The sequence below is a fragment of the Rhamphochromis sp. 'chilingali' genome (genome assembly GCF_963969265.1).
Source record: "Rhamphochromis sp. 'chilingali' genome assembly, chromosome: 17".
Lineage (NCBI taxonomy): Eukaryota > Metazoa > Chordata > Actinopteri > Cichliformes > Cichlidae > Rhamphochromis > Rhamphochromis sp. 'chilingali'.
The window spans coordinates 11,582,879-11,603,437 of NC_137944.1; the positions used below are offsets into that span (position 1 = coordinate 11,582,879).

The 20,559-nt window shown below is 42.1% G+C and overlaps 2 protein-coding genes across 4 annotated transcripts in view; one reads left to right on the top strand and one right to left on the bottom strand.

The window, feature by feature from the left end:
- yars1 (tyrosyl-tRNA synthetase 1) lies at positions 1–5,210 on the top strand. Its single transcript, XM_080862608.1, has 14 exons — positions 1–122; positions 688–761; positions 845–991; positions 1,080–1,255; positions 1,373–1,502; positions 1,645–1,725; positions 2,906–2,998; positions 3,116–3,251; positions 3,364–3,449; positions 3,538–3,673; positions 3,762–3,880; positions 3,969–4,162; positions 4,261–4,402; positions 4,516–5,210. The coding sequence occupies exons 2-14, from the start codon at positions 705–707 to the stop codon at positions 4,624–4,626; spliced, it is 1,608 nt and encodes a 535-aa protein (XP_080718734.1). The 5' UTR covers positions 1–122; positions 688–704; the 3' UTR covers positions 4,627–5,210.
- Positions 5,211–5,347: 137 nt separating this feature from the next.
- Positions 5,348–20,559, bottom strand: part of nhsl3 (NHS like 3) — a 39,548-nt gene continuing 24,336 nt past the window's right edge. For 2 of the 3 annotated variants that reach the window (XM_080862605.1, XM_080862607.1), the window contains 8 exons: positions 13,804–13,962; positions 13,555–13,598; positions 13,310–13,445; positions 11,266–11,373; positions 11,010–11,173; positions 10,729–10,899; positions 7,161–10,596; positions 5,348–6,782 (listed from right to left, as the gene is read on the bottom strand). In XM_080862605.1, the coding sequence (XP_080718731.1) occupies positions 6,742–6,782; positions 7,161–10,596; positions 10,729–10,899; positions 11,010–11,173; positions 11,266–11,373; positions 13,310–13,445; positions 13,555–13,598; positions 13,804–13,962 (4,259 nt within the window). In that variant the 3' untranslated portion in view covers positions 5,348–6,741. The remainder of the gene's footprint in view (positions 6,783–7,160; positions 10,597–10,728; positions 10,900–11,009; positions 11,174–11,265; positions 11,374–13,309; positions 13,446–13,554; positions 13,599–13,803; positions 13,963–20,559) is intronic. The other variant, XM_080862606.1, reaches the window with a different exon arrangement.

Below are 20,559 nucleotides of genomic sequence, written 5' to 3' on the forward strand. Positions count from 1 at the left end.
TGAACTCGATTACTTCCGCCTAGAATCGATAGCAGAGCGGAGGCTGTCGCTGATGCAACACTGACCGGTCCGTTCAGCCGGTTTCTCTCACCCAGGACTCTTTGAAAGGAGACGGTTTTGAGGTAAGTCGGCTACTGTGCAGTGTGATTTTACCGTAGAACGACATTGCTGTGAGATAAACAAAAAAAATGTAGCAATTAGAAAAAAGCAGCTGAATCGATTATAACCACAGGAGATAGGTAACGTTAGCTGCACATGGTTTTCTCGATAATTAGATCCTTCATTCATCGGTGGAAGTTAGCTAAATTTATAGGCTACATGCTGAATTTTAGCAAATTTACCGGGGAAAGATGTGCTTTTTCATTTTTATTTTTGGGTTAATTGCGTCTTTTTCAAAACTACCGTTATGTTCATTGGCTAGCCTGCACAGCCTATGGAGCATCAAAGTGAAGTTTATTACATGAATACGGCTTATAGACAGCAAACTGAGCTGCAGTATTTTTAATTTTTTAAAACGCGCAAAATCTATATGCATTACTGTTTTGTTTAAGTGGAAAAAAACATGGCAGTCAGGCGAATGTTAGTCATACCTGTCTGTAGCCAAGATCAACAATAAACCGAAAGCAATTTAACTGGAACTCCCTTATTAAGAACCCCAGGAGGATGACCACTGTGCTTGTGTTACAGTCGGAGTACCCAGCGCCATGGCAGATCAGCTGAGTCCAGATGAGAAATTTAACCTCATCACCAGGAACCTCCAGGTGGGACACGCAGGCAGCTGCTCATTGTTACTGGAGCATACAGGTCACACTCACATGTTTCTGCTCGTGTGTGTGTATTGCAGGAGGTCCTTGGAGAGGAGAAGGTGAAGCAGGTCCTTCAGGAGAGAGCGCTCAGGGTTTACTGGGGCACAGCAACCACTGGCAAACCCCACGTAGCTTACTTTGTCCCCATGTCTAAGATAGCAGACTTCCTCAAAGCTGGATGTGAGGTGGGTGTGGCAGAGCTGACTATGGTTTTATTTGTAGTTGCTATTAAATTAAAACAGCCTTTTTACTCCCTCTTCTACCTTTCCTTAGGTCACTGTTCTGTTTGCAGACTTGCATGCTTACCTAGACAACATGAAAGCTCCCTGGGAGCTGCTGGAGCTCAGGGTCAAATACTATGAGCAGGTTATCAAGGCCATGCTGGAGAGCATCAGTGTGCCTCTGGATAAACTCAAGTTTGTCAAAGGAACTGACTTCCAGCTCAGCAGGTCTGTTTGCTGATTCAGAGGCTGATCTGACATCCACTCGTTCAACTTTACAGTCTCTTAAAACTTGCCTGTAGCTGCAGCTCATACTGAACATGTAGGTGTTACCATGTTTTCCAGGGAGTACACTCTGGATGTGTACCGCCTGTCCTCCATGGTGACAGAGCACGATGCTAAGAAGGCTGGAGCTGAGGTGGTGAAACAGGTGGAGCATCCTCTCCTGAGTGGTCTGCTGTACCCCGGCCTACAGGTAGTAATGCTGTTCATAGAATTGAGACGCTGGTGTCATCACACTGTGACAATGCAGTAGTTGAAGTTTCTCAGATGTGTCCGTGTCACAGCTTAGTATTATTCACAGTAACTGTATCTTGTGTTTTTCCTCATGCCCTCAGGCTCTGGATGAGGAGTATTTGAAAGTGGATGCTCAGTTTGGAGGTGTTGACCAGAGGAAGATTTTCACTCTGGCAGAGAAGGTATCCTACACCTTTGCACATTTACAGAGGTTTTTCCTTTAGTTTTAGCTCAAGTCCTCTGCAGCCTCCCAGCAGCGCACAGCTGCTAATGACTCTTTAGTCATTAGCAGCACTAATGTACTGGATTCCTTTGAATCCAGTACATTAGTGCTGTGACTTATCATACCTTCCACAATAACACTGGTGTATCTTGTGAAACTGGTGATATAGTGATGCATTTCTGTTTGCTAGTGTGGGCAGCAATGGCCTAAGCCCACTTATGTCTGAGTGCGAGAGCGGTGTGTGAGCTTCCAATGACGATTTGTTACCTAAAAAGGGAGCAGCTGTATGCCAATAGTGTGGTAGTGGTTTGCCTGTAAGCGGCACGCACTTTGCAAACTATGAAAGTAAACGGTAAACATCAAACCGGTTTCACTACTTGATGCAAAAACGCACTGAGAATATGAAAACAAAGTTGAAGGAGGAAATCCGCGAGAGATATAAAAATATCTCTTATAATATATAAGATGAGGAAAATAGTGGACAATACCTCCCACCCACTCCATGACGTGCTGGCTAGTCACAGGAGCACGTTCAACGAGAGACTGAGATTCCACAAATGCACCACCGAGTGACAAAAGAAATCATTCCTGCTTGTGGCTTATATCCCAGTACAACTCGTCCATCTAAGGCACAGTACAAAGTCAATAGTTACACCCTTTTTAAACATGTTCTAAAGTGAAAGTAACAAATAAACCAACTTTACTGGTTAGAGTTAACTGTCAGTCATATATATTTCATCTCTGTGATATTCTGGATATTCATAATTGAGCTATTTGTATATATTATATTACATCCAGAGAGGAATGGGAAGTTCATTTACTTTCCTCTTCCTGCACTCTTATGAATGTAGTGTGCTGTAGGGATTACTTTTTTAACCCCGAAGTTAGCCTGACTTTGATGCTTCAAAGGTCGTGGTGCTCTCACAAAAAGCCAAACGAGTTTTTCTGTTATAGAAGATGTAGAACATTTATTCTGTTATTATCAGAGCGTCAGATCCAGTTCTTTACCTTTCTGAGAATTTTAAGGTTTTCTCTCATGTCAGCTTCTATATTTAGTTACATATGAAAGTGTGATAACAGACTAGTACAGAATTGATAACGTTCAGCTGTTCAAGCTTTTAACCTGTGTTGTTCGGCAGTACCTGCCCTCTCTCGGCTACGCTAAACGTGCCCACCTGATGAACCCGATGGTGCCGGGGCTGACGGGGGCTAAGATGAGCTCTTCAGAAGAGGTAAGGTCATATAAACTTAGTTTGTCATGGAAGGAAGTGATTGGAGTTCAAGATTTTGACGGGAAATTTTCTCAACACTCCGTCCATCTTCATTTTATTATCTGTTTTTGCTTCCAGGAATCGAAAATCGATCTCCTGGACTCCAAAGAGGATGTAAAGAAGAAGCTGAAGAAGGCTTTCTGTGAGCCGGGCAACATCCAGAACAATGGAGTTCTCTCTTTTGTCAAATATGTCCTCTTCCCTCTACGAGGAGGTAGAAACAATTTTTCAATCTCTTCCTGCAACCTGGCTTCAGACTTCCTTTTTTTTCGGCAAATCAATTTGAATAATCAAATGAGTTGATCATTTGTACTGTTGTGTTTCAGTGTTCTCCATCAAGAGAGATGCAAAGTGGGGCGGAGACAAAGTTTACAGTGTGTTTGAGGAAGTGGAGAAGGACTTCGTTGCAGAGGTGAAGGACGCCTTAACTGGTTTATTTGAACAATGAAGTCTTCCCGTAACGAGCTCTGGTTTAACCTGTAGTTAACTGCTGTTTATAGATGATCCACCCTGGAGACCTGAAGGCCTCTGTGGAGGATGCACTAAATGAGCTACTGGAGCCAATTAGAAAGAAGTTCGAGTCTCCTGAGCTCCGTAAACTTACCAGCAACGCCTATCCTGATCCCTCAAAGACAAGTCAGTGTCAAACCGTGTGGCTGCTGTTGCTTAAAGCGGGAGTGGCTTCATACTGAGACTTAATGCTGTCTTACTTGTGTGTTATTAGAAGCAGGAGGGAAGGGCGTTAAGGCCGGAGGAGGAGGAGATGGTGGTGGAGGAGAGGACGATGAGCTGGCTCCATCCAGACTGGACATCAGAGTGGGAAAGATCCTCAGTGTGGAGAAGGTAAGTTATTGTCATTTCATTATAATCAGAACTTTTACATCATTGGATAATCACTGTGGAACTTAAAAATAATTTCCCCCCTCTATAGCATCCAGACGCTGAGTCTCTGTACCTGGAGAAGATCGATGTAGGAGAGCCTGAGCCGAGGACGGTAGTCAGTGGGCTGGTGGCCTACATTTCACAGGAGGACCTGCAGGACAGACTGGTGTTGGTGCTGTGCAATCTGAAACCCCAGAAGATGCGTGGGATCGAGTCTCAAGCCATGCTGCTGTGTGCCTCTATGTGAGTTTCATTTTTGGGGGCTGGGTTGTTTTGTTTTTTTGCACAAAGTGAAATTTAGCTTAAATTTCCAACTCCTCCGATCTCTGTTTGTTTTCCAGTGAGGGCGAGCCCAGAAAGGTGGAGCCTCTGGATCCTCCAGAAGGTTCGTTGCCAGGGGACAGGGTCTTTGTGGAAGGGTATGAGTCAGGCAAGCCAGATGATAGACTTAACCCAAAGAAGAAGGTGTGGGAGAAACTCCAGGTATGTTTCTTTATGTATGTTTAACGTTAAACCGCTGTATTTTTCCCCCTCTACTAAAGAGCTAACATTTAAAGTACAGACTATAAAATCATGTGTGTTATCTGGTATTTTAGGTTGACCTAAAGATATCAGACGAGTGTGTAGCTCAGTGGAAAGACAAGCAGCTGATGACCAAACTGGGGCAGATCACATGTAAGACGCTCAAAGGAGGGAACATCAGTTAAACACGCAAACGCTGAAGCTGCTCCTGCTCGCCACAGCAACAGTACTTCCATCGAGTCGCCATGGCAGCAGCATCGAGCTTCATTTGGATGTTTCCTGAAGAGTGACGGCACATGATGCCTTGTGTCTTACATGTTTTAAACTCTCTTAGACAAATTCTGAAAACCTGATTCATTACTTTTCCTTTCTTTGAAGTTGTTTAGTGTTACTAGTACACATATGGGGGAAGAAAGGGCCTTTTCAGTTAAAGGACTCTGGTCTTTATAGCTTATTCGTGGAAGTAGCCAATGAAAAATATCTCGGGTTTCCTAAAAGGGACTGAACGTTTCCTTAGTTACCTGTTTTACTGTTTGCCTTCATGGTAAATGTGAACATCAGGACTGTGGCCAATCTGCCAAATCTGCTTACTAAGCATAGTTTTATGGGTTCCCAACATCCTATGTATCTAAAAATCAATATGCCTTGTACTATATGACGGTTGTATTTTGACTAATGTTGCACAGAAATCCAGATCTGAACATTAGTTGTTATAATCAAACCATGCATCATCATCTCTAATGTGTAATAAACACTGGTTGAAGTCTGAGTGAGAATATCATTTGTGATCCGTGAGAAAGTTTTTGAACTATGAACACAGGAAACAGTTTAATACACTTAAATTTTATTTATAGAAGTAATAACTGCACATATTTCTCTATAATCAGCAAAACAGAGATTTTTTTGACCCTGTGTGAGGAGTCCGTGTAATTCACTCATCAATGATTCTGAGAGGGGGAAAGTTTTGTGCAAATATATTGAGCTGTATTTGTTTTCCACCATAAAAAGGCTTACAGAGTTACAGAACATGTATTAAAGTGGACCCATCGTGCTCAGTTTCAGCTGCATGTCTTTATCAATGGATGAAGTAGTTTGCATGATTCACAGTTCAAAATAATAATGATTTTTTTTTTTTAAAACCCAGGCTTTAATTCATCAACCATCTGAAACAAGTTGTTTTTGTCTCTTTCCCCTCAGTTTAAGCAAACTTTCTCCTGATTGGCTGCTCCTTAACAGGCCTGTGTACTCAGTGCTGTGTGCCTGAGATTCCCCACTCTCACTTACATTAACATCCAAAACTAAAAAATGCCATCTGAAACTGAGGCGTGATGTCTGAGCTTTTGGTTCACAGGGATTACAATAATAGGTCCGCTTTTGAAAACACTGACATCCTGCTCCAGTGTAATGGTCCTCCAGGGCCAGTCACCCCAGTCGTAGCCCTAAAGGTGGTTTTCAGATGAAACAAATTCTTAAATATTTCATATTTGGTAGGAAAAGGTGACTGACAGTGCTACTGGTGAAAACAATCACACATAAATAAATAGGATACTGATGAGCTGGCTTTGCAGTCACCCAAGAATTGCTAAAAAAAAAAGAAAAAAAAGCATCTACTTGATATTTCACCTACTCCCGTATTTAGATGCTTTTATTCTGTTAAGTCTGAACTATTTAGCATATGTTGTTTACAAAAGTGCATCTCGGGAAAACAAAAACACTGAATTCTTAAGTATGCGGCATCCCTTTTTGACAAATGCTTTCCACACCAAAAAGCGTGAATGATGCTAAGCTCAGTAATTTCTTCACTCAGTCTAAGTAAGGAATGGATATCCTGTCCTACAGTGGATGCTTTTGTCAGACAATATTGCAATATATATAATACAAGAGGAGGGGGAAACAGACCATCTATGTACAGAAATGCTTTTTTTTCGAAGACAAGTCGTTTTCTCTGAGTTGAAATTACAACTACCTAATGGAACCTCTGGGAGGCGATCTAACACAAGCTAAATATTTGCAATTCAGCCAATGTACAGTGCTTCACCCTGAGGGGCCTCAGTAGGACATAAACTATATTTTTAGAAAAATACTCCAGAATAAAGCTATTTTAAGAAATTGGGAGTGATACTTTTTTTTTTTTTTGCATAAATATTAAGGAAGGCCAATACAGGCTAAGGCTTTTTGGAGGAAATGCACACAAACACTTAGTTAATGTCTCTTAATGCCAGTCAGTCTCTCTTGTGAGTTGTCCTTTTTCTGTTCCTCTGGTATCAGCCTGGTTCTTGTTTAATCACCAAAGAAGTCTTTCAGAACAGTGTTTCAATTGTGTCCGCTGTTACTCTGGTTGCTGGAGGGGGAAGACAAGTGGTGGTTAGACATTATAGCATCACCATAATACAGTTACAGGAACACGCTTGATGAGTATTCCTTCCTAATCTAATCGAATTACTGAGACATGATCACGAGCTTCAGGTTACGGTTAATTAAAGCACATGCTTGCGCATTTAACTGGAGAAAAAAAAAGTCTGTAGGCAAACCAGCAGCATCTGTACTGGGCTTGTGCCGGAGGTGACTCTTATTCTGCAACCTCTGCTTTGCATTCTGCTTTTTCATGGCAAGAGTTGGAAGAGTTATTTATTCATGCTGGTACAGAACAAACCTTGAAGCTGTTGCAAACTCAGCAGCAAAAACACCAATGAAGGCACAAATATAATGATAAACTTACTTGTTGTTTCAGACAGGTTTATTCCACTCCTATGTTCTCCTCCTACTACTGCTCCATTCCCTTTGACATTGACCTCCATCTTTGACAAAGAATTCGGAAGACTCGGTGAAGAGTTGATGCTGCTTTGCGTCGGCTTCTTGGCTACAGGTGGAGGAACTTTATCACACTTCACTCCATCAAATGTAAACACAGCAGCCTTGGATTGATCGGACACTTGCATGAGCTCAGCTGCCAAGCTTTGCTTTAGATTTGCCTGAGCGTCAGGGGATGAGGCAGTCTCTATGACAACCTTTTTTGTGCTCCTAGAGAAGATAAAGCTAGCAGTAGAAGCTGGAGACTTGTGCATGTCATATCCTTCATGTGATTTCCGTGGCAAAGCTCCTGGGTCACTGACGCAGCTGTATGTCGATGATTTCACACCCAGTTTGGAGGGCAGACCATCTCTTGAAGACATTGCTGCAGTTTTCATTCGTATGGCTTCCTGTAAGCGCATTGAAGGACTGGTCATTGTCACAGAGGATGATTTAATGGCCTGAGGGGGAGATTTCAGTGACAAAGACTTGCGGATGGGTTTTTGAGGAATGTTTTGAGATCCTTGGATAGAAACTGGGGAATTATCCTTAACTGGTGCTTCCTCATTTGTGGACTTGTCCTCTGGCGGACTTTGCACCTGATCTTCGGTCATGTTGACTGATCTCAGGCGAACCATTTGAAGCAGGGAAGGGGTGACAAGAGGTATGTTAGCATCCTCTTTGGGAATGGGAACACTTTTGTGGCGGGAGAGGAGCTCCTTGGTCCTGGCATCTCGATTTGCTAGGCTGGAATGTCTTCTGAAATTAACTCCATGAGTTAAATTATCTGACGGTAAAGGAGGCGCTACAGGCACAGTCAGAGCTGAAAACTGAGTACTGATGGACACAGGGGGATCTTCAATTTGCAGAGAACCTCGCTTCTGGAAACTGCCGGGAGGATCTACAGCTGTGTTTGGTACTGGGCTTTCTGCTCTTTTCATACTTGGTATAAGAGGCGATTCCACTGGTGGAGGCAATACAGTCTCTAAAACAGATGAAGAAATCTCCTCAAAAGCTATAGATTTTGGAACCTGCACGTCAATCACTGGTTCTGTGTCGTTTATAACTGGTTGTGGAACAACTGGGTGCAAATCTGAACTCTGTACAGTCTGCACATTAGGGTTGCCCAACTCTGTGACGCAACCAGCCATCACATCTGGTGCACTGTCGGTTATGATGGATGGAGGAGGAGGTGGAGGAAAGTCAACCTCATCCACTCCATCAAATACAGAGTCCCCTTCCAAAGGAGGTGGTGGAGGTGGCCAGGAGGACTCTACAATGTGGATCTCCTCCTGTACCCTTTGTAAATCATTTGGAGGTGTAGATACTGCTGAGGGAGGTGTTTTCCTTGATAGAGGCGGTGTCGGGTGGTATGCTGGGGGAGGGGTAGGTGGCGGAGAAAACTTATTGATTCTGGGGACCTCTATTGAAAGTGTTTGCATGGACTGGACTTCACTTCTGTCCATCTCAGCCTTGCTCTCGTCAAATAAAGCTGTCACACCTTTCTCTAAAGACATGTAGTTCTCCACAGATATAGTGACCTCTGCTGTGCCACTCGTTACATTGTTCTCTTTCTCCACTGACTTCTCCGCCAAGACCATTTCCCCTTTGTGCAGTAGTGTCATGGGTTTCTTCATGACAGGAGGGGGATCTTTCTTTGGAGTTGTCCCTTGACTCTCTGGCTCCTTCATTACAAAGCTACTACTCTGTTCTTGCTGCTGAACATCTACGCTTGCTTTTCTTTTGTCCTGGACGAAAGATGTTTCTTGTTCTGGATATTCCTTACCCTCCTGCACCACATGAACTCTGTCAGGATGCATTGTTGATAGTAACTCAGGCTTTGCTTGAGTTTTGGACAGTTCTATGATAGGTTTGTCTGTAGCTGTTTGAATTTGATCCAAAACCTGCATCTCTTTCCTAGTTTCAGTCTGGGTTCCTGTGTCGTTACTTGTGCTTTCCTGTACTTGTGCTGCTTTTTGTTTAACATTAGGGCAAGGCCCACAGAGGAGCTCCAAGGTGCGTCTGCTGTGGACCCATGTCTCTGGAGGAGGAGGACATGGTGCTTTGACTTTAGGAGGTGGTGGGATGTTCAATAGCTCATTTACTTCCTCTCTAAAAGTTGAGGTATTGTTCTTCAGTGCAAGGTCTTTTGTAGCAACAGTTGGTGAAGATCCCTGTGGAGGCTGATTTGAGCTACACACAGAAACTTCTGTATTGGCAAGCTCAGATGTTCCAGATGATAAAGACGTAACTGAGGATGAAGGAGATGCTGCTGAGGATGAGGCTCGCGACGCTGATCTTTCCGGCTTGACTGGTTTCTTCTTCTGCTTCTCTGGGGAGGTTGGGGAGATCCCTTTTGGAGAAAGTGTTGGCGTGCCACTCTGACTAGAATAACCACTAGATGGAGAAATGGTCCGTTCAAATTTCCCATCCTCTGGTGGAACTTTCTGTGGGGAGGAACTAGATTCTGGAGATAGCCCATCTTCATTTGAAGATGCCTTAGCAGAACTCAGAGGATTGGTGGAAGAATCTGGAGAGCTTGACCTAAGGAAGTTTGATACATCTTCGGGTATCTTAGTGCTATTTGTAGAAACCAACTTTGTCTCATCCTCTGGTACAATATTCTCTCTAGTAAATGTCACCTCCCCAGAAGCAGAGTCATTAAGACTTTTGTTATCCACAATAACCACCCTGGAGTTACCTCTAATCTTATTACTGTGCAGAGAGTTTGATCTACGTGGTGGTGCTGGAGGTTGCTTGGTCTTCATAACTGAAAGGCTACGTTTCTTTTTATTCTTTGCTTCTTCTCCAGCAGCCACCGCCACCGATTCACCAGATTCTGTTGCTGGTCTTGTAACAAGGTTTTCACCTTTACCGCTAGGGCTGCTAATCGCATGAACAGAGCTACGGAAACTAACAAGGTCCTGATCCCCAGCAGTTTGTTTGGTTTGCCCATTTAGACATACTCTCTGTGAAGAGTTACTGCTTTGTGTGCTACCCTTGGAGGACAGTGGGGATGAGTTTGAAATAATGGTCTCAGAAGACTTTGACTCACTCCAGTTTGACCCTGAAGCTGATGTGGCCAGTGTGGAGTCATTGTGATAATGGTTTGTCTGGGAAGTGTCACCATCTGATCTTCTGGATAGCAAGGGGCTGACTGCCGAGTCCCCAGATGCCAGGCTGCTTTTGCTTACAGTGCGAACACTGCTGCCATGGTTGACACTGCTGCCATGGTTGACACTGCTGCCACGAGTCCGGCTGGTACTGCGGTCAATCTCAATGAATTCAATCGATGCTGGCATTACAGCATTAGGAATGATTGTAGACAAGTAAGTGGCCTGTGGAGAGATAGACATCACTGGCCCCTGAAAGAAAACAGAAAATGTTTCATATGTAAATGTGACAAATTGCCAATAATCAACTAGGAATTAAAAACAAAGTTCACACAACTAATTTAAAGACAGTTTTCTTATCTAACAGCTTGATTTAATTCCTACCTGGGGTTCCTGGAGGAAATTAAACATTGAAGGAGATAAAGAGGTGGATGTTGTCATGCCAGGTACTGCAAGAGACTTGGGTCTTAGGTTGGAGGTGGGAAAGAGCTGGGAACCAAAGTCCTGGTGGTCCTGGAGATGCTTCCTCACCAGCTCTTCACCTCTGAATGCCTGCTTAGAGTGGAGTGGAGTGGACCATTCTTGAAATATAAAAGGCATATTAAACTTATAACATATATCAAAGCTATTTACAATGAATAGGTTCTTTCTGAATAACTCTTTACCTCCAGCTCTGAAACATGTACCCTTGCTCCCAACTTATTTGCGACTGGAGTCCCATCATCTGTAGAAATGGTGATGACACCTGATGATTGGCTGTTACTGATCTGTGTGTTGACAGAGACCTCAGTAGAAACAAGCGGCTGAAAGGTGGAGTTTCTGTTTAGGCCTGTGAAAAAGGTATATCACTGTTAGCACCATTAGTAACATGGTAATATAGTTTTAGTTCATCATCAACAAAGAACAATACTTTGAGCGTACCAAGTTCTTTCTGGACCTGGTTGGGAATACCCATGATGGTGGTTCTCCTGGTCTTCTTCCTGCTCTTATCTTGTCTTTTGATTGGATTCAGGGGCTTGAATGTAGAACCTGTAAGTAAAAAAACAAAACTTTCACATGTGCACATTTCAGGCTTCAATATTCTGGTCTGATTTTTCGCCGCACATTAAAAACTGAATTGTGAATTCTTTGCTTTGCAGGTTGTGCTGTAGAACTGCCAAAGCCCCATCTCATGTTCATGCTAACTGCTAATTGAAATTCTGTTGACTGTCCTTTATAGTGATTAATTATGGTCATTATGACAAATGTGGCAGCAAATTTCAGGTATTCCCACAACCAGGGAGAAGGAGCAAGTTTATGCTAATCCTTCCTAAGAATCTACTCTTATATTTGCAGCTCTTTAAGGCTCTACCTAAGCTAGATGTTACCACCAACATGCTAGCATGCCTATAATGATTATCCTAGCATAGTAATGGGATGCAAGTATGCGGTTAAAAATCTTCTACTTTTTGGTGTAGCCCATTAGAGTGACAATTAGTACCAAACAGTATGAATAAAATGGATGGAAATGTCATTAGTTTTTCAAGTAATACATAACAGATTCTGGAAAAATAAAAACAAATTTAAGAAAAATACTTAATGCCTAAATATTCCGAGCTGGCAGCCAGTTTCAGCAGCTTATTCTAAATATGTATGCACATTTTATGATGGCACTCAAGGAAAGGTCAGTGTTTCAACAACATATGTAGGCGCCATGGATATCTATATAGGATTAATGGTAATGTTTCCAGTATGTACTGACATATTTAAGGGAGATGATCAATCTTAGGGCCAGATTGCTGGCATGACTAAAAAAAGTTGTACACTCATTGGACACTTTAATAGTTACATCTTTTGCCTTCAGAACTGCCTTAATTCACAGATTTAACAAAGTGCTAGAAACAAAGATTTTGCTCAGTATTGAAATGATAGCATCATGTAGTTGCTGCAGATGTGCCATGATGCAAATCTCCCACTTCATCATATCCCAGAGGTGCTCTACTGTATTGAAATCTGGTCACTTTAGAGGCTATTTGAGTACAATGAACTCAATTTTATATTAAGGAAATCCATTTTAAATGATTTGTGACATGGAATTTCAACCTCCAGTTGTTGGAAGAAGTGCACATTGTGGTCATAAAGGAATGGACATGGTCAGCAACAATAATCAGCGAGGCTGTGGTACTTAAACAATGATCATTTGGAACTTAGGGGGCAAGAATGTGTGGCAAGAAAATATCCAACACGCCATTATACCACTGCCACCAACCTGAACCACGCTTTCCATGTTATTTATGCCAAATTCTGACCTTCCTAATCCTAATATGGCAGCAGAGATTGAGACTTGAACTTCAGAAGATCATATTGACCATGTCTACATGCCTACATGGAATGCTGTCATATGATTGGTTGATTAGATACTTACTTTAACAAGCAGTTGAACAGGTGCACCCAAAAAAGTGGCCAGTAAGAACAGTGCTTAAATACTGGGAGCAGTGAAATATATTATATATAAAGTAAAATATATTAGGCACTTTTCTTTTCTTGATAATTAAGTTTTTTTTTTTGTAAATATATGATCTGAATACCAATTAGACTCCCTGCATGCACACACAGAATGGCACGCTTTCCCCTTCAGTTGTGATGTGTAGAGCTGCTGTGATGTCTTTAGATGTTTAGAACTCTTTGAGTTACAGAAAAAAAATCTTCAGCTGTGCATAAGAGTATGTTAGTATGAGTGTGTGTCTGTGTATCGAGTTCCTCCTCCTTTGATTTCACACCATAACTGCAGAGGCACCAAGTAGCTGGAATGAGACGTGCATGCTAAATAAGTACCCACCTATGATTCACCATAAAGCAGTAAATTCAGGAACAAAGTTCAAACTGCTCTCATGGGCACTATGATTAGCTCCTATTCCTCTAAGATGAAGGCAATACATATCCCTCCTTTCCAAGTTCTACACACACAAGCAGAGCTGTTTCTTGCCTTGGCGGGTAAGTGCAGGTCTAGTCATCGCAGCAAAGGTTACTGTGCTATCAGTATTCCCAGAGTTGGCTCTTGACTCTGGAGATGCATCTCCATCCTTGGAGTTGATATCCTCCGGATGAAGAGTGTCTGTGGACTGCAGGGATACACACACACCGACACACATAGAGGTGTGTAGTTAGGTAGCTGTCTTTGCTTTGAGGAATAACGAGTAAAATGATCCACAGAGCTTTTAGGGCACTTACAGCAATGCTTTCACTGTCAGGAAAGTTCCCTCCATTCTTGTGTTCTGAGAGATCAAAACAGACAAGTTTGAAAAAACTGAAGCTCCATATACAATCACTCTTATATAGACATGCAATCATTTATGTAACCATAGATTTTTTTTTTTTTTTTTTAAATAAAGTGGGATATACAAAAATCTTCAGTTTAAGACCTAACAAAATGTTATGTTATGTCATATTGATATGAAGAATCAAATGAATGTGCCTTACCTTCCTGCTGTTGTATCTTGAGTCCCTCTTGAGCTTCAGTGTGCAGGTCTTCCAAGTACTGAGGCCTGCTGCCCTCAATGAAAACATTCTCCTGGTAGTGCTGCGAGGCTGTATAATGGACTGTCAACCTCTTCTGGTCTTCATTCACCTTGGGACCAGCTGTTGATATAATAAGAAAAAATAGTAAAGGTCAAATCTATTTGGTATTTTATACCTTTAAATGCCTGAAATTCACCAAAAAGAATGGTCTTAATTTTGTAACGTGCACTGAAACGTCCAGGTATATTATAAAAAACGATTTTTGCACTCCAACCATGTCTTGCAACAACTGTGATGTCTACCCATCACTGTCCTGCTCAAGGGCAAGGTCAATGGGATGGCACAGCTAACAACAAAGACACAAAACCACCGGTTTATGCCTGTTAGAGCAGGGGCAACACACTCACAGAACTGGAGTTATATCGAGTTTATATCAATTTGTTTTGGAACCCTATTGTGTGACAGAACCTTTATTCACACATATTGTAACATCAGAACTACTAATTTTGGCAACAGCATTTATCCAGAATTATTCAGAATTAAAACAATAGTGAGACATCAACTCTTTGCACTATCCCAATGAAAGCAGTGGTGTTAGCATAAATACAGACATTTATCAACTTGACAGAGAACTTGCTTCACTTCCACCTGATAAGAATGTGCGTTTGTCAGCGCACCTTTAATGCAGCGCACTTATTAAGTCTCCTCATCCAAGTTTGGCGTGCAGACATCCCAGTCTGGCCAGGCCCTCGGCAGTAAACTATGGCCTGGCTAATCTCCTGCAGTATCTTGCTTCCTTGTAAACCCCGCAGGGATTACTGCCGATAATCTGTCCTCATGCAAGGATGCTGCAAGAAACCCTGCTGAAATATTAACTACAACACACATACCTCTTACTGATCAAATAAACAGACTATTACAAAAACAGGACTCCTGTGTGGGAACTGGACCAAGCTCTGTCTCTCTGCAGGACTGCTTTGCACGACGTCAAATGACAGCTAAGGAGCTGATCCCAGCTGACACTGGGTAAGAGGCACCCTGGACAGGTTGCCAGTCCATCACAAGGCAAACAAAAAGAGAGAAAAGCAATAATACAAACCTTTAGCTAACGTAGAATCAACTGACCAAACATTCATGTCTTTGGCATGTGGGATAAAATTGGGGCTTCTTGCCTTCTTGTGTTAACCACAGTGATGGCAGCTACATCACAGTGCTACATCTAGGATTCTGAACCACAAATTCATGAAAATCTGCACAACTGTGTATGAACTGGGAAGTCATTTCCATGGGAAATCAGTCATGCAAATTGGCTAAAATCTTAGCTGAGCAAGGGTCAGCGTGAGTTGTTCCTTTTCCTTCCTTTATCGCTCCCACTGGTTCCCAGTTAGGATGGACTACACTCAGTTTAGTCTATAAACTTCCACTTGACAACTGTGAGCATCTCATGACAATTACTCAAATATGTAACACTTTAACCAGTAGCAACAAATAACCGAAGAAGCAGCCCTCCCTGATACTCTGCCAGACCCCTGCAGGAGGTTTAGGGATTTGGGTTGATTAATACGATTCCCCCCCAAAAAGTCAGCAAAGAGCTTTATCTCATTAGACAGGACCTCCAAATTACCTTCAACACTAATTCTTACACATCGGTGTGTTTGTGAACTGTTGAGGTAGATGTCAGTTAAAATGAAAAAACAGTACTTGCTTTTAAGGTATATTTAGTATGATAAAAAGCTTGGTTAAACAATCAATCACAGCAAAGTTAAAGAGATTTACTGCAGCCTCCACGTGAGTCGGCACTCACCCTTTTTCTTGAAGATGGACAGCAGAGAGTGGATGCTCTTCCTCAAGTAAACAACCATGCCTACACCAGTGCCATAACAAAACCCACACTCAAAACGCCAGAGCAAAGCAAAACAGAGTCTAACAAGTCGTCCTTCTGTCAATTTGACCTGCGATTGAGATCCGCATGCCTCGACTGAGGAGGCAGAGCTCGACAGCAATGATCGCAGGTGCTTCTGCAGAGACTTGGAGGGACTTGGGAAGGACAAGCGCACAATGAGATCTGCTTTCAGCCCAGCTGCCTTATCCCCGAGTCTGATACCCTCCTCCCTTCCCCCGCTGCTCTTTCTCTCTCGTGTCTGTTTTGCTCACACAGGCTCCCTCCATTGCTATTCCCTCCCCATTGTCAAATGATGAACCCCTCCCGCCAGCAAGACGGCTGTCAAAGTTTGGCTTTCAGGAGGCGACCAGCCCCCCACTTCACTCAGTATAGACAGACACGTGTGGAGCTTTGTGCACACACTCCACCAGTGCAAACCCAGTTAAAGCTTCCTTATGCTAATTAAAACAAAGCTACCCATGAAAAATGTTCCAATATAAGAGAGCTAATTTCTGCATATTCTACCATAGATTCTAAAACTACCCGCTTGGTCACTGATATAATCTGAAGTTGTGGAGCTTCTACATCCCTACTGGAAGCCTTCAGCAGTATGCATGTGTCTGACACTGTGTCTCATTATCTAAGGGCTACAGGGGCTGCATTTGACAGTAAAGGTTGTGTCCTCACGATGAAAAGCTATGCCGTTCCAGTTTTATTCTCTTATGTCTCCCTCCATCACTTTTTTCCCAGTACCCTCACTCCCCTGCCTGTCTCTGCCAATCTCAACTCCTTTACATCTTTCTATAGTTCTTCCTTCTTCCTGCCTGCCCCTTTAGCCTTATATCTAACAAAGGTCTAATTTGAGTTATAAATAGCTGACAGCGCCTCAGTTCATCATCTGTCTGCGGATGAGTTCCTGCTAATGTTTCCTGACAAACTGCAGAGGGTATGAAATATAACACGGCTTCAGGACAACTCAGTTAATGTGGATTCGGTGCCAAACAAACGATCAGTACTGCATCCCGGGATTGCTTTCCTGCTGGTGAAGATGCAGCACTTTGATTCTCTTGCCCCCTGAATGGGGGTTTTTCTACAATAACAGGGTCACAGCAGGGGGCTACAGCTGGCTTGCACCAGCTGGAGGGTAGTAATGCAATTACCTTCAATCATTCACTTGCTATCCCTCCACATACAGGAATCCTGGCACTGGTAAAATAAAAGTGGAGCTTCTCCCGTAAAGAAATCTGCACCCCAGTGCCCCAGGGTCAGACTGCCCAGCCCGGGGTGCTGGCAGTGGTTCAACCTCAGTGTGGTGAGCCCAGGCTGGAATATACAGAGGCATTCAGGAGCTTTAGACCTGGGAGCCGTGCCAGAGGATTAACTCTGCCACCAGATTAACCTGTCCATCTCCTCACCTCGTGCTCCCACTTGCCTCACCTTTGTCATCTCTCTGTCTTACCCATTTATGCCATATCACACTTTGCACCACATCTTTGCTCTGCATCTCATCTTCAAGTGTCTGGATGACATCGCCAGGCAACTAATTCAGTCTCATCACTGTCTAATCCATATTAATATCTTACCAATATGAGACAAGAGAGAGCTTACGGGCATGAGAAAGGAGCTTTGTTGCAAGTCGCAAACGTTCCTTTTCTTCAGATATAAATCCCCTGCACACCCACTCCCCTCACCACAGACCTTTACTACATGCCAGTTTTGGGGGTCCCTGGCCCAACATATGCACCCTCCCCCCTCTTGTTAACTAAGACCCCTCATATCAATATTCATTAGAATGCCTAAAGAGACACCATCTGGTCCTGGTGGAGAGGGCAGAGGGGAGCGAGGGCCTTTAGTACACACAACAAACCATTCCACTGCATAAGCTAAACAAAACAGAAACTAACGGACACTAAAGCCTTTCTAACGCAGGTTTCCAAATCAGTTCAAGGTGTCAGGTCAAAAGATGGGGAAAAAAAGCCAAATATTTACTTGTAAAGTGCTACGTAGCCTATTTCCTTCAGCACTTTTAAATCAACTGGTGTGCCTTTTAGGGGACAATCAGAGGTTGTTTTACAGCCTTGTCTTTGTGAGTCTAAAGATAATATCATAAATCACCAGTGCCAGACTGTTGGGCTTGTTTGCAGGTCAAATAGTCTGTGAAAGAATAATCAGAGCTCAGACAGCCAACAAAACCTGCTTGTTAAAAGGTCACAGGCACAAAAATACAGCCCATGCTTCATTAGCAACAGTCACATTTAAAATAACGATAATGACTTGGGATGTTATTTTCCTTTAGCCTTCTGATTTACATCTTGTATCAGAGCTCCAGCCAGGTGTGTGATCTGCTGAAAAGGTAAAGTGTGTGGAGTTTGGAAGAAAAATGTCTATTTGTTTATTTGAACATCCCATTTTTTTAAAACTCATATATTTAAATTCAATATTTTATGGTTTTTAAGATCTCTTCTCACACTCATTTGTCATAATAAACCTTCCTATAGGGTTGTTATTTACAGATGTTTGACTGCTGATCAAATAAAACCACACATTCAAAGTTTCTCTGTGTAACCACGTGAAGCATTTTTCATGTGTCTTGATGCATGCTCAATCATTCAGGTAAAGAAATCCCAAAAAGTTGATTCAGCTTTTTTATGTATTTAACACAAAATACATGAATACATTGTTAATTTAAATTGGAAATGAATAATATTAATCAGTGAGCTTAGAAACAGTACTGACCACTAACATCAACAAACAATTCCAACACAAACTCCAAAGTGGCAGAAACACTGAATTACAATATGTCTTTAAATAACATTTAACTACTGATAACATTATCAGGGAAGGAAACTAAGTTGGGCAGTTAGCTGCTACATTAGCAGCTTTGTTTAGTGATGTAACAACTGATTATTTAAGAGGAAAACAATTATTAGTTCTAGTCCTGGCCAATATTATTTTCTTTTTTATCCTAGAAGTGGACAAGGCTTTCAAACTACACAGGGTTTTAGGTTGGGAACAAAATAAATAATAAATACTGACTCCTTCAATTCCCAAACTATCATTAGAGCCTCTATTTTCATAGATATTGTGTGTAAAGTCTATAATCTGAGCAGATAGATTAGCCCTAATCACAATTAAATGAAATGCATGTGTATTACAACTGTAGAGCATCTTTAAATCCAAACTAATGAGATTAATTAACTCTACTCTTTATCCAAAGTTGCCCGTTTGTAATAAAAAAAATCACTTCAAATATGAAAATAAACAAAACAGACAATACATTATTAAAAACTTCGAAACTGACCTACTTTACAAGCTGCAAGCATAACAATGTTACTATACACAGCTACCTTATCTCTCAGAGCAGCACACAGACATAAGCTTTTTATGGTTTCTGGTAAACATGTAACACACCCATATAGCGTCTTGCTCCACTAGAGAGTGCTATATCAGCTCTGATTCTGCTTGGACTGCAAGTATGAGACTGCAAAAAAAGCAGGTCATTCGATGAGGATGTTTACAGCAGATACACATGGCCACTTTGCATTGATAGTGGCAAAAGAAAAGCAGCTGAATATAAAATATGACTCCCAGTGAGCTGACCAAGCCCAACCATGGATGCTAACACACACAGAAATAAATACCCTTGATGGAAAATTTTATATTTTCATAGTGGTTCATCACACATCCTCGGCTCACCCTCTCATTTGCTGCACACCGCAGAAATGAGGAGAAGAGACTAAGAAGTGATAGCTGTATTGCTTTTGTCACAACCTCAAAATCCGTATCAGGTGAGCACATGGGCCACTGGACCACAACGAGGTACAGGGTTTCCACTTCATGCCTGGCTGGGTTTCAAAAGTGCTTTTGTTTATTACTGGGTGTATGGTTCACTACATTAACACTGGGCTCATTAGAAAAAAAGAGGGGGGGACACCAGGTGACAGTGGCATGTAGAAGTAATGTTTTCCACTGGTTGTGTGTGGCTTTACAAGGCACTTTACATTGTAACGTTAAGACCTTCCAATATTAGAAAGATAATCCCAGTAATCAGAGGACCCCCTATGAGCAAGGACTTGGTGAAAGTGGGAAGGAAGAAAAATCCTTTTTAACAGGAAGAAACCTCCTGCAGGACCAGGCTCAATGTACGATAAGTAAGTGCTTTTAGTCAGATCTGAGTCTCTAAATGCTTTCTTTCGGGCATTTTTTTGCACTCATGGCTCTGTATGATGTCAGCACAGAAGCCCCACCCACTTTCTGTTCAAAACTTCTGTTTAACAAAAAGTAACCAATTAGAAGACAGCTAGCTCAAAGGGTGGAGCAATGGACTTAAAAATGGATTGTTTTAGACAGTGAATTAACTAAGGAGCCGCTCCAAAGTCCAGTCCAGGATAAATAAGGATGACTCTGAAATGTGAATGACACAAAGCTATGCTAGCAGAGAACAACAACAAGAACATGAGGCTCAAAATGATCATGATAGGCTCCCTTTGAGGTACAGATACAAAACATTCATGTTTTAGCAGTAGATTGTAGCAGAGATAATCAAGCTGGAGTAAACAGAGCTTTCGTTGGAGTCTATTTTCAGTCAGATAAACATACGTTTGCTGAAGTAGTAAATATTTACAGCAGCACAGTGGTGTGTGACATATAAACTACATAGAGCACAGCATCCAGCCAGTGGATCTGTATTTTTTCAATAAATAGTCTGTGGACAAAAACTGAACTCTATACCACAGAGTAACACAATCAGGACTTTAGATGACACCTGCCTTGTCTTATGATTCAGCGTTTAGTGATTATCAGCAGATAGAAAGTGTAAGGTTTGCAGTCGATTG

Excerpts from the sequence above, each read along its gene's own strand:
- yars1 (XM_080862608.1), top strand. The coding sequence starts at position 705 with ATGGCAGATCAGCTGAGTCCAGATGAGAAATTTAACCTCATCACCAGG. Across the intron at positions 1,503-1,644 it reads TGCTGTACCCCGGCCTACAG|GCTCTGGATGAGGAGTATTT; the intron begins GTAGTAATGCTG and ends TCATGCCCTCAG. Across the intron at positions 4,163-4,260 it reads ATGCTGCTGTGTGCCTCTAT|TGAGGGCGAGCCCAGAAAGG; the intron begins GTGAGTTTCATT and ends TTTGTTTTCCAG.